The sequence below is a fragment of the Bubalus bubalis genome, chromosome 22, assembly GCF_019923935.1.
Source record: "Bubalus bubalis isolate 160015118507 breed Murrah chromosome 22, NDDB_SH_1, whole genome shotgun sequence".
Lineage (NCBI taxonomy): Eukaryota > Metazoa > Chordata > Mammalia > Artiodactyla > Bovidae > Bubalus > Bubalus bubalis.
The window spans coordinates 41143944-41160757 of record NC_059178.1 but is presented as its reverse complement, the minus strand read 5'-3'; the positions used below and the strand labels follow the sequence as shown (position 1 = coordinate 41160757).

General features: G+C 45.2%; 1 protein-coding gene across 4 annotated transcripts in view; it reads right to left on the bottom strand.

The window, feature by feature from the left end:
* Positions 1–16814, bottom strand: part of MOCOS (molybdenum cofactor sulfurase) — a 70747-nt gene that overhangs the window by 23829 nt on the left and 30104 nt on the right. For all 4 annotated transcript variants that reach the window (XM_044934655.2, XM_044934654.2, XM_044934653.2 and 1 more), the window contains exons 7-9: positions 10823–10939; positions 8694–9155; positions 50–212 (exon numbers count right to left, since the gene is read on the bottom strand). In XM_044934655.2, coding sequence (XP_044790590.2) covers positions 50–212; positions 8694–9155; positions 10823–10939 — 742 coding nt within the window. The remainder of the gene's footprint in view (positions 1–49; positions 213–8693; positions 9156–10822; positions 10940–16814) is intronic.

The window sequence follows — 16814 nt, the reverse complement described above, 5'->3', positions numbered from 1 at the left end:
AAAGCTACTCTTGACAACTACTCTGTAAAAGTGAACCCTGTTTTCAGACCTTGGGCTTTGATGACCATGATCCTCCGCTGCAGGTCAATGAAGGGCTGGATCAGGCAGAGCCGGGGCTCCTGTTTCTGACTCAGGCAAATGCCATTGTGATTCACAACCATCCAGCTTCGGTCATACAGCAGCCCTTGACTTCCTAGAGGCCACCTGGTCACCTAAAAAAAAAGTCAGTGTATTTTAAGCCAGCGCTCCTCAAAAATGATCTCATTTATTGCACAGGGGCTGCACAGTTGCAGATGGGCTTCAGGAATTCAGCACAGACTTTTGAAGGATGAAAGGGTGGAGGAGAAGGAAACAAAGAAGACAGGGACTTTCCTGGTGGCCTTGTGATTAAGAATCCACCTTGAAATGCAAGAGATGCAGGTATGATCCCTGGTGAAGGAACTAAGATCCCATGTGCCTCGGAACGGCTAAGCCCTCGCACCTCAATGACTGAACCCTCGCTCTGGAGCCTTCATGCCACAACCCGAATGCCTGCGAACCACAATTACTGAGCCTGAGCACCTGCCAGGAGTACAGAGTCCATGTGTCTGTGTGCTCAGTCATGTCCAACTCTTTAAGACCCCATGGACTGTAACCTGCCAGGCTCCTCTATCCATAGAATTCTCCAGGCAAGAATACTGGAGTGGCTTGACATTTCCTTCTCTGGGGGATCTTCGCAACCCAGGAATCGAACCCACGTCTCTTGTGTCTCCTGCATTGGCGGGCAGATTCTCTACCACTAGTGCCAGCTGGGAAGCCCATGTGCTGCAACCAAAGATGCCACATCACCCAGCAGAGAACTCGTGTGCCTCAACTAAAACCTGACGCAGCCAAATAAACAAACATTTAAAAAAGAAGACGCCAATGCAAAGGAGACTACGGGATCAAGTACCTTCCATTTACCCTCCAGGTCCAGTTTCCATCCTTGTCCACTTCAGTGTGCTTTTTGCGTGGGTAATACGTGTGCCTAGCAGGGACGCGGAGAGCAGGTCTCTGCGCGCCCTGTGTTCCACTTCCCTCCCCACAGGTCTGCTGCTCCCGCTTTCTGTGTGTCCTTCCACAGTGGTGGGTGCCTGAGCAGGCATATCCTCGTATACAGACTTGTTCCTTGCGCAAATGGCGGCTCCACTGAAATGCTCGCTGAGCTGACCCATTTTAAGTGCGTAAATATGTATATTCCTCAATGCTTCATATGTATACAAAATTAAATACAAATTATGCCCAGAGCCCAGATCTTGCACTTAATACCATCCTCCAATAAAAACAACCAGGACTTCTTGAAGAAACAGTTTATTCTAGGGCTCGGTCAGGAAATACACAAGATGAGCCAGGAGTACCTTTAGTGCTGGAAAAGTAAGGAAGTGCTCAGAAAACAAAATAAGGAAGGTACATCAAAGGGGTGCAGGAGTTAACTGAAAGCATGTCCAGTGGCAAAAAAAAACCCCCAAACATTTGAACGACAACAACAATAATAATAACGTAATATTGGATTGGGCTTCCCTGGTGACTCAGATGGTAAAGAATCTGCCGGCAGTGCAGGAGACCAGGGTTCAATCCCTGGGTCGGGAAGATCCCCTGGAGAAGGGAATGGCAACCCACTCCAGTATTCTTCCTTGGAGAATTCCATGGACAGAGGAGCCTGGAGGGCTACAGTCCATGGGGTCGCAAAGCCTCAGACATGACAGTGACTAACATATATATACAGTATTGGATTATAACCTAAAATATAAACTAAATACCCATGAGTCCATACTGATATAAATAAATGATTAAATAGAAAGGTCAACTCTCTCATATAGAAGAATTCCAAATTATTGATGTAGATGGTCCCCTCTCAAGAAGGTAGAGCATAACTCCTTACCCATTAAGTATGGGCTACCCTTAGTCACTTGCCTCTAAAGGGCACAGTATGGAAATGGGTGGAGGGGGAACCAAACAGTGAAGAATGCTGGCAAACACTATGAGACCCAGGTTAACATCAGTAGTGATAAGCCACAATGATACTATGTACCCTGACACGATACGATGAGAACTTTATCTCTGCGGTCCTTCTGCCGTAAGACCCCAAACCCCAGTCTAATTCCCAGAAAGACATCAGGCAAAAACAAACTGATGGATATTCTAATAAATACCTGACCAGTATTCCTTAACACAATCAAGGTTCTGAAAACAGGGAAAGTCTAAGAAACTGGTACAGCCCCAGAGGAGCCTAAGGAGACACGAGAGCTAAACATAACGTGGTGTTCTGGATGGGATCCGGAACACAAAAAGCACATTAGGGGGAAAATAATGAAATATCAATAGTGTGAGACCACGTCTTTGCAGTTTTGTCCACAGGTTACACTCACTGTTTTCATCACTGCCTGCTGTTAAAGAAGGGTGTACATCACCCACTGCTTTCAAAATAGTATTATGATTAAGAGACTAACATTCTTGCACAACTGTGCAAGAATCAATTTCACCCTTCTGTTTTCCTCTGAGCACCCAAGTCAACCACCCAAAGGAGTCTGAAACCCTCCAATCCAGGGTAATGATGAAAGGGAAGAATATTTAATCGGGGGCACTTTGGGGTGGGTCCTCGAGGGAGGGACCTGAGTAAAGATGGAGGTTCAGGGGGAGGAAGTGAAGGAGAGGAGCTTCATGCCTGGGGTAAGCGCGGCACAGATCTCAAGGAGGAACAATGTGAAGGGAAACTGCTCCTGCAGCCCCGGGGAGCCCTGTACCCAGGAAGCAGAAATGCGGTGCAGCGGGGGGTTGGGGGGTAGGCACTCTGAGGACTGACAAGCCTGGCGCTTACATCTCACCTCCAACAGTTATCAGCTTTGGACAATTTACCACCTTCCTGAGCCTTGGCCCTGTCATGTATTATATAAAATGGACATTTATTGTGGTTGGATTAGGTGAAAACCAAAACAGTGCATAAAATGTAAAGCAACTGAATATAACAGGTGATCCACAGATGTTAACCCCTTTACCCTGCCCTTCACTTGCCTTGTGTATCAGATATCCTCTCCCACAGACAATGGCTGCTCCTGCTGGCAGAGCCCTCGAGTTCAGCACTATTAGGGGCCAAGCCCAGAATCCAACACTAAGTCACTATTTCTTTCGGAAAATATGTTTTGAATTACAAATAACTTTTTAGAAGACAATCTATTATTGGGTGGCATTTCTCCATGGATCTCTCATTTCTGCATGTCTGGCAGTGGCACCCCACTCCAGTACTCTTGCCTGGAAAATCCCATGGGCGTAGGAGCCTGGTGGGCTGCAGTCCATGGGGTCGCTAAGAGTCGGACACGACTGAGCGACTTCACTTTCACTTTTCACTTTCATGCACTGGAGAAGGAAATGGCAACCCACTCCAGTGTTCTTGTCTGGAGAATCCCAGGGACAGGGGAGCCTGGTGGGCTGCTGTCTATGGGGTCACACAGAGTCGGACACGACTGAAGTGACTTAGCAGCAGCTTTAACAAGCAGAAGCACCAACTGTCCTCTGTTCCAGACTCTCCTGTTGAGGATGTTTGTGTAGTGAACAGCTCTACAACCCTCTGGAGTAGAGGGCAAGTTTGCTCACAACCCAGTATCACAAACGTATCAGCTCCTCCCTGATTGAGGACTACATAGCTTGACTGGCATCCTATTATGAAAGAGGTTTCCTGAGTTAGGGGGCTCCCAAATATGAACAGAGCATCCACCTGGACCCCTCTGGACCCTTTCTTTGGACTTGGGGGGAAAGAAAAGCAATACAAACATGAAGCTCTTGCTACCTGAAGGCTGTTAGTAACAGCCTTTTATCTCTGACTCAGGAATCTCATCTTCCCCCGCCCCCCAGCATGCGAGATCCTAAAGCTGCATCCCCCGCTTTGGAAATGCAGAGTCTTCACCTCTGGACCGCCAGGGAAGCCCCATGGAATCTCATGTCTCTTGTCAGCATCCAAGACACTGAGGCAGGCTGGGTTGTGAGCTTGCTAGGAGGCCAAGTCTCAGGCCCATTGCTGTTCCTTACACCCATTTGTTGGAACATGTCTATCATTTTCTATCCTTTGATTTCCCACCTAAACATTGAGTTTACTGGCTTCTGCCTTCCTTTTTCCTCTTTGTCTAGGGCAAGCTTTCAGCCACCATGTCTGTGTTGGCATGCGAAGGGTAAGCTTTTCAGCTGTCGCAGCTGGGGGCTGGGTTATGGAAGGATTTGAGCAAATAAGTATTCACTGAGGGCAATGGGGGCAGAAAGCAATGGCACCCCACTCCAGTACTCTTGCCTAGAAAATCCCATGGACGGAGGAGCCTGGTAGGCTGCAGTCCATGGGGTTGCCGCAAGTCGGACACGACTGAGCGACTTCACTTTCACTTTTCACTTTCATGCATTGGAGAAGGAAATGGCAACCTACTCCAGTGCTCTTGCCTGGAGAATCCCAGAGACAGGGGAGTCTGATGGTCTGCTGTCTATGGGGTCGCACAGAGTCGGACATGACTGAAGTGACTTAGCAGCAGCAGCAGCAGCAGAGGGCAATGGGAGCCAGGTTTCTCACAGGATTTACAAGTGCAGGGGATGGCTAAATAAACCCTGTAGTGTTGGACTGGAATTGGAGATATCAGTGTGAAATCATGGCTATGAATGGATAGACAGATAAATGATAGGTAGACAGACAGATAGAGAGATAGATATGTGTGTGTGTGTGTGTGTGTGTGTGTGTGTGTGTGGTAAAGTTATCTGTTTCCCTCCTGAGATACTGCCCTCCATGAGGGAAGGAATCATTTCCATTTTGTTCATCACTGCACACAGGTGCAGGCCCAGCAGGTGGCAAGTATTCAGTGTATAGTTTCTGAATGAGCAGACGGACGGAAGACTTTTAGCAAAATATGAAACCTTACTGAATCTCAGTGTCTTCATTTGTAAAATGGGTCACTGGTTCCTGCTGTGTTTCTGTGTGCAGCACGGCTATTCTACAGGACATGACTCATCTTAGAAAACAGCGTCCTGACACTCCTCACCTGCCTGCATTCAAGAGTGGAAAAGAACTTGCTTGTTCATGGTCTCAGACTGGAGGACAGTCTCCTTCAGCATGGAATATCCAATGAGGAGCTAGGGAGCCTGTGATTCCAGAGGCTCAGGAGGTTGGGACTTCACCTGGGACTTGGGACACACACATATCATAGAAAGACAGTCTCATAGGAAGTTCGGCCACTGCAGGAGGGGTCAGGACCAGTTGGCCAACCAAGGCAAGCACTCCCATCTCCCAGGTAGGGTGACTGCCAGGCCAGCTTGTTTGCAGACATTATGTAGTTCACCTACACAGGGAGAGCTAAGAAGACAGACTCAGGACAGTGTGGACCCAAGGAGTCAGTAGACCCGGGTTCAAATCCTTTCCCTGTCATTTATTAGGGGGTCATAACCTAGGCAGAGTGCTTAACCTCAATAACCCCAAGGCGCCATATCTATACAATAGAGATATTACCTAGCACCTCATATTATCGTTTTGATGATCAAATGAACCAAAGTATGTAAAACGCTTCTGCATAAAAGTTACATTCATAACTATCAACAGTAACTAGGCAGTCACACCCAGAAACAGGGTCCCCTCAGGGATTCCCATAAGCAGAATCATGGTCAAGTGTTAGCTCAAACCAAGAAAGGCAGAATGAGGACTTCTCTGGTGGAGCAGTGGATAAGAACCTGCTACCAGAGGAAGGTAAACTTCCAAACTCATTCTATGAGGCCACCATCACCCTAATACCAAAACCTGACAAAGATCCCACAAAAAAAGAAAACTACAGGCCAATATCACTGATGAACATAGATGCAAAAATCCTTTACAAAATTTTAGCAATCAGAATCCAAGAACACATTAAAAAGATCATACACCATGACAAAGTGGGCTTTATCCCAGGGATGCAAGGATTCTTCAATATCCACAAATCAATCAATGTAATACACCACATTAACACATTGAAAAATAAAAACCATATGATTACCTCAATAGATGCAGAGAAAGCCTTTGACAAAATTCAACATCCATTTATGATAAAAACTCTCCAGAAAGCAGGAATAGAAGGAACATACCTCAACATAATAAAAGCTATATATGACAAACCCACAGCAAACATTATCCTCAATGGTGAAAAATTGAAAGCATTTCCTCTAAAGTCAGGAACAAGACAAGGGTGCCCACTTTCACCATTACTATTCAACATAGTTTTGGAAGTTTTGGCCACAGCAATCAGAGCAGAAAAAGAAATAAAAGGAATCCAAATTGGAAAAGAAGAAGTAAAGCTTCACTGTTTGCAGATGACATGATCCTCTACATAGAAAACTCTAAAGACTCTACCAAAAAATTACCAGAACTAATCAATGATTATAGTAAAGTTGCAGGATATAAAATCAACACACAGAAATCCCTTGCATCCCTATACACTAATAATGAGAAAACAGAAAGAGAAATTAAGGAAACAATTCCATTCACCATTGCAACGGAAAGAATAAAATACTTAGGAATATATTTACCTAAAGAAACTAAAGACCTATATATAGAAAACTATAAAACACTGGTGAAAGAAATCAAAGAGGACACTAATAGATGGAGAAATATACCATGTTCATGGATGGGAAGAATCAATATAGTGAAAATGAGTATACTACCCAAAGCAATTTATAGATTCAATGCAATCCCTATCAAGCTACCAACAGTATTCTTCACAGAGCTAGAACAAATAATTTCACAATTTATATGGAAATACAAAAAATCTCGAATAGCCAAAGCGATCTTGAGAAAGAAGAATGGAACTGGAGGAATCAACCTACCTGACCTCAGGCTCTACTACAAAGCCACAGTCATCAAGACAGTATGGTACTGGCACAAAGACAGAAATATAGATCAATGGAACAAAATAGAAAGCCCAGAGATAAATCCATGCACATATGGACACCTTATCTTTGACAAAGGAGGCAAGAATATACAATGGATTAAAGATAATCTCTTTAACAAGTGGTGCTGGGAAAACTGGTCAACCACTTGTAAAAGAATGAAACTAGACCACTTTCTAATACCATACACAAAAATAAACTCAAAATGGATTAAAGATCTAAACATAAGACCAGAAACTATAAAACTCCTAGAGGAGAACATAGGCAAAACACTCTCCGACATACATCACAGCAGGATCCTCTATGACCCACCTCCCAGAATATTGGCAATAAAAGCAAAAATAAACAAATAGGACCTAATTAAACTTAAAAGCTTCTGCACAACAAAGGAAACTATAAGCAAGGTGAAAAGACAGCCTTCAGAATGGGAGAAAATAATAGCAAATGAAGCTACTGACAAACAACTAATCTCAAAAATATACAAGCAACTCCTACAGCTCAATTCCAGAAAAATAAATGACCCAATCAAAAAATGGGCCAAAGAACTAAATAGACATTTCTCCAAAGATGACATACAGAAGGCTAACAAACACATGAAAAGATGCTCAACATCACTCATTATCAGAGAAATGCAAATCAAAACCACTATGAGGTACTATTTCATGCCAGTCAGTATGGCTGCGACCCAAAAGTCTACAAGCAATAAATGCTGGAGAGGGTGTGGAGAAAAGGGAACCCTCTTACACTGCTGGTGGGAATGCAAACTAGTACAGCCACTATGGAGAACAGTGTGGAGATTCCTTAAAAAACTGGAAATAGAACTGCCTTATGATCCAGCAATCCCACTGCTGGGCATACACACTGAGGAAACCAGAAGGGAAAGAGACACGTGTACCCCAGTGTTCATCGCAGCACTGTTTATAATAGCCAGGACATGGAAGCAACCTAGATGTCCATCAGCAGATGAATGGATAAGAAAGCTGTGGTACATATACACAATGGAGTATTACTCAGCCATTAAAAAGAATACATTTGAATCAGTTCTAATGAGATGGATGAAACTGGAGCCTATTATACAGAGTGAAGTAAGCCAGAAAGAAAAACACCAATACAGTATACTAACACATATATATGGAATTTAGAAAGATGATAACAATAACCCTGTATACAAGACAGCAAAAGAGACACTGATATATAGAACAGTCTTTTGGACTCTGTGGGAGAGGGAGAGGGTGGGATGATTTGGGAGAATGGCACTGAAATACGTATAATATCATATATAGAACGAGTCGCCAGTCCAGGTTCGATGCACGATACTGGATGCTTGGGGCTGGTACAATGGGACGACCCAGAGGGATGGTATGGGGAGGGAGGAAGGAGGAGGGTTCAGGATAGGGAACACATGTATACCTGTGGCGGATTCATTTCGATGTTTGGCAAAACCAATACAATATTGTAAAGTTTAAAAATAAAATTAAATTAAAAAAAAATATTCAAGATCCTCAAAAAAAAAAAAAAAAAAAAAAAAAAGAACCTGCTACCAACCCGGGGGACACGGGTCCGAGAAAATCCCACATGCTGCAAAGCCACTGAACCCATGGGTCACAACTACTCAGTCTGTGCTCCAGAGCCTGGGAACTGTAACCACTGAGCCTGGGTGCTGCAGGTACTGAAGGTTTGATTTTCTGCATGCTTCCCTTCACTTCCTGAACTTTTTTTCTTTGCTTTATCAAAAAATATTTAAAAATAAACACAAAAGAAGCAATCTCTTTAGCTGCCACTGAAACCCTTACCTCAAACGCTGCGCAGGACTTGATTGGGTAGAGGAAAAGGTTGGTGATGACGTGTGACCTGAGGTCCCCATCTGGGACATCAGCAGCTTTCTCTGAAGTGGTCTGCTGGGTTCCGGTGGCCTCCAGCAGGGGCGGACACAGACCCTCTGCGTCCACAGCGGTGGGTGAGTTGTTCCAAACCCTGGAGTGTGGGGAAGTGTCTTCCTGAGGTGAGGAGCTACCTCTGGCGCGGGCGGCAGGCATGGCATTCTGAGCCTCGCTGTCTCCTGGCAGGGCTCCAGCCTCCCCTGGGGCGGCCAGAGGGAGAGGCTGGCCGTGAGACGAGTGCAGTCGGGTTGCTATGATGAACCTGAGGAAGGCTTGGGCATCCTCAAGCGTAGACATGTATCCAAAAGAAATCCTCACAGAGCCCGTCGGCTGCCCGTCTATGAGGTCCACATCGTCTCCACAGACGTGACCAGCCTAGGAGAAAGAAACAAGTCAGCCAGAGTGCATATGCCTCACGGATGGACCAGAAACCATTCTGTAAAACAACGTGTGTTGATAATAGAAGATAAAATGCACCCAGGAAAACAGAACTGCAACACTAAGAAGAGCTGCGTGCCTCAGGCATAGTTCCACAAACCCAGGGCCCTGACTCCCTCTCCGGCCACCACGTGGCTCACTGTGGATGGGGACCTATACCAATCCCAAGGGGCCATTAAAATGTTTAAAAGACACAACACTGTAAATCAACTATATTTCAATATAAATAAATAAATTTTTTTTTTAAGTTTAAAAGCAATTGTTCACGTAAAGCATTTACCAGAGCCATATACACAATGCTGACCCACAGCGGCATCAATACAGACCGAAGTTTCAGAAGCACAGATGGGTCAGCTCCTTGGCCTACCCAGGGCTGAAGGGGGAGGAGAGCTTGCTGGCCATGCCTTTTAGACTCTCTCAGGATCAAAGGGAGGCCTGTATCCTTTGCAGCTGCCTTTTGACAAAAGGGCAAGACAGAGATGCTGCCCCAAGGAACGACTGGCCCAAGCCCATAATGAAAGCCAAAGGCAGTGCCAAGTGCCTGGCCGGGAGGTGGGGAAAGAAAAGCAAGAAGTCCCCAAGCCTCTCCAAGCCCCGCTGCCTGGTATTGATCACTGCTCCAGCGGCCTACCTCCCCAGAGCTGAACCCAAGTCAGATACCCAAAGAGATGGATCCATGGCATTCCTCAGGTTCAATATTATATCTGGAATTGCATTCATTTGTGTTCTAAGACTCCCTCTCTCTTTTTAAGCAGAACACAGTTCATTGTTGGTTGGGATCTAATATATTCATTATTTAGTGGCAGCCAAAAGAAACAATTTATAAACTATTCTGATATAAATAAGGCTTTTTGCCACTCAAACTAGTCTTATGAAATGGTTCAAAATAAAATGTACCTTGAAGTGACAAACCACACTTCAGGGAAGTGGCAGGAAGGGTGAAAGAAAGTGAAGTCACTCAGTCTTGTCCGATTCTTTGCGACCCTGTGGACTGTAGCCTACCAGGCTCCTCCGTCCATGGGATTCTCCAGGCAAAAGCACCGGAGTGGGTTGCCAATTCCTTCTCCAGGGGGTCTTCCTGAACCAGGGATTGAACCCGGGTCTCCCACATTGGAGGCAGACGCTTTAACCTCTGAGCCACCAGAGAAGCCATGGCAGGAAGGGTGGGGACCTGAGAAATGCAGAAGCCCGCGGGAAAAGTTCCTCTCCTCACTCTGCCAAAGGATGAGCGACTTCTTAGCTTGCAGATTTCACTCTGGCAGGACTAAACTAGTTAAGGACCCTCTGCATGTATGAGCACATTTTCACATTGGCTTGTCCTCTGTTAAAAGTCATCTTCTGAATTAAAAAAAAAAAAAAAAAAGTCCTCTACTGCCTTTAAATTTTTGCCCTCAAACTACAAAATGCCTGGCATAGAGTCACTATCTTGAAGCATTTGCTAATTTTTTGACCCTTTTTTTTTTTGCACATTCACAGGGTGGGCTCAGAGAAATGAACCCGAAGACCAGCCCCCACTCCAGACACGGATCCAGCCTCTGGTGAAGATGAGGCATTAGCATTGGGTCTTGCTGGCCAGCGTTCGGGCCAGAAGGTCCAGTACCAACCTGAAGATGCTTCTTCACCATCTCATCACTTATCCCCAGGTGCCTCTGGCAGGCCCCAGTGTTACAGAAGCAGCCGGTTCGCACATGGATGTTGTGAAGGCTGGCCATTTTATCCACCTATGGGTTTAATATGACACAGAACTAGGGTTAGGAGTGTCCAGTTTTACTCTGACTGCCTGGACTGAAAAGAGTTTCAGGTTCCATATTTGGGTCTCTCTTTCCTAACAGTAAAATGAAAATACGAGCTTGGAATTTTTCTCTAAAGTGCTATGATCCATCATGGGTTCACTAAATACATTTTATAAAATATTACTGATAATTAAAGCTTATCCAGTTGGGTAATTCCAGTTGAGCTATTTCAAATCCTGAAAGATGATGCTGTGAAAGTGCTGCACTCAATATGCCAGCAAATTTGGAAAACTCAGCAGTGGCCACAGGACTGGAAAAGGTCAGTGTTCATTCCAATCCCAAAGAAAGGCAGTGCCAAAGAATGCTCAAACTACTGCACAATTGCACTCATCTCACATGCTAGTAAAGTAATGCTTAAAATTCTCCAAGCCAGGCTTCAGCAATATGTGAACCGTGAACTTCCTGATGTTCAAGATGGTTTAGAAAAGGCAGAGGAACCAGAGATCAAATTGTCAACATCTGCTGGATCATGGAAAAAGCAAGAGAGTTCCAGAAAAACATCTATTTCTGCTTTATTGACTATGCCAAAGTCTTTGACTGTGTGGATCACAATAAACTGTGGAAAATTCTGAAAGAGATGGGAATACCAGACCACCTGACCTGCCTCTTGAGAAACCTATATGCAGATCAGGAAGCAACAGTTAGAACTGGACATGGAACAACAGACTGGTTCCAAATAGGAAAAGGAGTACGTCAAGGCTGTATATTGTCACCCTGCTTATTTAACTTCTATGCAGAGTACATCATGAGAAACGCTGGACTGGAAGAAGCACAGACTGGAATTAAGATTGCCGGGAGAAATATCAATAACCTCAGATATGCAGATGACACCACCCTTATGGCAGAAAGTGAAGATGAACTAAAAAGCCTCTTGATGAAAGTGAAAGTGGAGAGTGAAAAAGTTGGCTTAAAGCTCAACATTCAGAAAACGAAGATCATGGCATCTGGTCCCATCACTTCATGGCAAATAGATGGGGAAACAGTGGAAACAGTGTCAGACTTTATTTTTTGGGGCTCCAAAATCACTGCAGATGGTGACTGCAGCCTTGAAATTAAAAGACGCTTACTCCTTGGAAGGAAAGTTATGACCAACCTAGACAGCATGTTGAAAAGCAGAGATATTACTTTACCAACAAAGGTCCGTCTAGTCAAGGCTATGGTTGTTCCAGTAGTCATGTATGGATGTGAGAGTTGGACTGTGAAGAAAGCTGAGCGCCGAAGAATTGATGCTTTTGAACCGTGGTGTTGAAGAAGACTCATGAGAGTCCCTTGGACTGCAAGGAGATCCAACCAGTCCATCCTAAAGGAGACCAGTCTTGGATGTTCATTGGAAGGACTGATGCTGAGGCTGAAACTCCAATACTTTGGCCACCTCATGTGAAGAGTTAACTCATTGGAAAAGACTCTGATGCTGGGAGGGATTGGGGGCAGGAGGAGAAGGGGAAGACAGAGGATGAGATGGCTGGATGACATCACCCTCGATGCACATGAGTTTGGGTGAACTCTGGGAGTTGGTGATGGACAAGGAGGCCTGGCATGCTGCAATTCATGGGGTCACAAAGAGTTGGACACGACTGAGTGACTGAACTGAATTGAGTTGGGTAATAGATATATGCCTGCGAAAAGTGAAAAATATTACACCAAATTCCAAGTTGAGAGCTCACATTTAAAATAATCTGGTTTCTTAAATGAGCCGAAAATCTATATAGACATTTTTCCAAAGAAGACATACAAATGCCAACAGGTGCATGAACACATGCTCAACATCACTAGTCATTAGGCAAATGTAAGTTAAAACTAAAATAAGATACCACCTCTCAAATATCTAGTATCTAGCATGTAATGTCACACCTGTTAGAAAGGCTATCATCAGAAAGACAACAAATAACAAGAGTTGGGGAGAACATGGAGAAAAGGGAACGCTGGTTCACTGTTGGTGGGAATGCGCACAGCAACTATGGAAAGCTGTACAGGAATCCTTCAAAAATTTAAAGTAGAACTAATTGCTGCATTTACCTGAAGGAAATGAAATCATTCTCTTAAAAAGAGATCTGTACTCCCATGTTTACTGCTGACATGAAAACAATTTAAGCATCCACCAAAGGATTAATGGATAAAGAAAATGTGATGTATATAAACAAAACAGTGAAATATTGTTCAGCTATAAAAAAAGGAAATCCTGCCATTTGTGACAAGGATGGACCTTGAGGGCATTTTGCTCAGTCATAATGAAATATGCTAAGACGTAAGTCAGACAAAGACAAATACTGTATGATCACGCACATGGAATCAAATAAAAATTCTGAGAACAGATCGGTGGTTGCCAGGGGCAAGGGAGGGTAGGATGTGATGAAGATGATCAAAAGGTACAAACTTGTACAGATAAATAAGTCCTGGGGTTGTAACATACAGCATGGTGACTATAGTTAACAATAGTGTATTATATACTTGAAAGCTGCTAAGAGAGTAAATCTTAAAAGTTGTCATCACAAGAAAAAAATTTTTATAACCATGTGTGGTGACAGATGTTAACTAAACTTGTAGAAATCATTTCCCAACGCATACATATATAGAATTACTGTGTTGTACACCTAAAACTAATATAATGTTATACATCAGTTTGATCTCACATGTTAAAAAAAAGCATTTTAAGGAATTAATTTTTGAAAAAAAAGACCCCACAGGTTTCAAGTGAAATTCACAAGAATAAAATCTGAGTGTGGCTGGGACGTGGGGCAGGTCCTCAGTGTCCTTAGGCAAGACAGACCAGGACCATGTGCCCTGATCCCAGAGCAGGCCTTAGCAGAGCTACCGCTCATAGGAGCCCCGCCTCGGCTCCCAGCCCAGACTACAAACATTACTGTGTTGACACCGCATGCTACTGATTTGCTTTTCATAATATCCTAGACTTTGGGTTCAATCACAGAACGGCAATTCAATCCAGAAGTTCCAAGTCTTTTTCCTTTCCTCTGGAAGCTGGACAGGTGATTCTTGCTCACAAGGCTCAAAGGTGAGCTGGCACGAGGGATGTTAGTGCCAGTTACTCTGTTTGTGGGTCCAGGATTCCATGCCCCCAAAGGCCTGGGGGCCCAGTGAGGGTCCTTAGCCCTGGTGACTCAGGCTAAACTCAGGGAAGTCCTCTAATTGCATTTGAGGAAACAAACACAACTGCCCGGCTGGGGAAGGCTTGGAGACTTTTCTTCCTGGGAAGAACATGCAGGGTGGCCAGAGACCTGTGTCTGCAGACACAGATCACCACACACAGGGTCCGCCTGGTCGCCCTGCTGGGCGGGCACAACAGCAGTGCCTCCCACATGCCTTTGTGGAGACCACACTGTCGGCACTTTAGCCATCGCTCCGGGACTGTCAGAGTGTGAAGAAGCCACTTCTGCTGATGAAACCCAGGGATTCCCTGCTCTCTGTGGTGAGCCCTAGCGGCCCCACTGGGTCTGGCCAACTCCACCTCCAGGGTCAGGTGAGCTCCACTCAAGGGACAGCCCCTAGGAAAGCTCCTCCCTCCCCGACCCCAGCTCCCGCCAAGCTGAATTATAAGTCCCCTATGCTCACCCCTCTCCCAGACACAGTGCATATGCACTATTCCAGCTGCCACAGCCACAAAATGAGCCACCCAGACACCATGGCATAAAACAACAACCATTGTATTGTGCTCATGGCTACAGGAGCTCAGATATTCAGAAGGGCCCAGAGATGGCTGATCTCATTTGGCAAGACTAGAAGGCTGGGAGTGACATGCCTGGGGTTAGAATTCCCTTGAGGTTCAGTTTCTCAAAGACGGGTCTGGCCTCACTCAAATCAGGACAGTCACCAACATGCTTGCTTCTGGCTTCCTCACAGCATGGCTGCTCAGGGTATACCTCCTTCCACAGTAACTTGAGGCTCCACAAGTGGATGCCCCAGGAAGCAATGCTGACGCTGCATGGGCTTTTCTGGCCTAGCCTCCAAAGCCAAGCCACGTCACCTTTGGAGGCATGCTGTTGAATATGAGTGAGTCACAGACCCACCAAGGTTCAAGGGGAAAAGACAGGGACCCCACCTAGAAAAGCATGTGGGTGGAAGAGGCTGTTTTGGCCACAGTTGCCCTCCATTCTACTTTCTCATCACAACTTCATCTTTTCTCACCCTGAGACCTTTGGAATCCCACAGAGGCTTGGCCAGCGCCCAGCCGGGTGAAGGAGCTGGCTGCTGGAACAGGATGAGAGCTATATTCACAGTACAATGGGGCACTTGCTTCATGCCAGCCCGACACTAAGGAGCTATATATTGTATCTCATTCAATCCTCATGACAAACTGTCATCAGGGTGCATTCTTACCTCATTTCACAGAGACTTGGGGAGCTTACATTACCTCACCCAAGCTCAGAGAGCCAGTACAAGGCAGCCTGAACCTGAACCCACCCACTTAAAACCTGGGTAGACTGACTTCCACCAGAGGGGAAAAAGAAATGAGGAGGTGCTTGTGTTTGTTCAGGCGCTCAGTCATGTCTGACTCTCTGCGACCCTATGAATTGCAGCACACCAGGCTTCCCTGTCCATTACCAACCCCCAGAGCTCGCTCAAACTCATGTCCATAAGTTACTGATGTCATCCAATGCGGCATCACTGAAATGAGGAGGCCTGGATATCAAAAACAGGTACCCAAAAGCTTTTCACAGAAGGTGCAATTCCTTAACAAATCCCCTGAAAAAGAGACAGCCAGACCCAGCCATGATGCCATGTAATGTTTCCAAAGACCCTCTGAATCTCTGTGGAATTCCCACACGTGACAAAGACCAGGCAAACCCAGGATTCTCCTGAGCTGACACAGCTGGCCATGCCCCAGCTATGACCTCCACTCATGGGATGAGCTTCCTCTATAGACGCACAAGGGAGAAACCCCTGTGTGAGACCTGAGGGAATGAGGGTCCCAGTGAAGTCAGGTAGACACCAAGATGGGCAGCTCTCTCTTCTTAGGGAGATCTTCCTCTTTGCTTCTCTGGGCAAATGGGTGCTTCTTTCACCATTCTGCCTGGAACTGATTCCCTGCCCCAACCCAAGTACAAAGGCTCCTCTACATCCCCTGCCTCTTGTTTGCAGAAAAACTGAAATCTCCCAGGCCTCCAAGAGTCACAAAAGAGCAGGCTCGATCAATGAGTAGGACAACAGAGTCACAGACTCAGTGTTTGATGAAAGAATGGAATTAACATTATTGCTCATAATAATCTATATCTTTGTAGGCATTAGAATAACTGTAGCTTGCTCTGCCCACATAGGTAAGCTGGCAACTAAAATGGTCAGCAAAGAGATGCCTCAGACCCACGTGGACATCTTTCACCCTAAGACTGAGACACCCTTTCTCAGTGTGAAGCAGTTACAGAAGACAGACTTTTGTCCCTATTCCCATAGATATGGAATGATCCCTGAGAGTGGGAATTTGTAAGCAGTTCTTTTGCCCCTCTTCGATTTGTTCATCTCTGTTTTCCTCAGACCTTAATTATAAAAATGAGATCACGAGGTAACATTTAACTTAACTCCTGACTTACGCTCTACTGAATGTACACAATGCCTGGCCTAACCAGTTGATCCCTTTTCAGGATTAAAAGGAGTAAGAAGGAAGAATTACATAGTTAAAGAATGATTGACTCTATACCCCCAGCTCCCCTTGGCAAATCTGCAGGTGGACCACGCAGGCCAGACAGTATCCAAAAGAAGATCAGGAGACATCAGCAGGTCTACACACGGTGAGAAATGACAAAGAACCTGACCTCTTACCTTAATGATTAACTTGTTTTTTTTCCCAATTTTC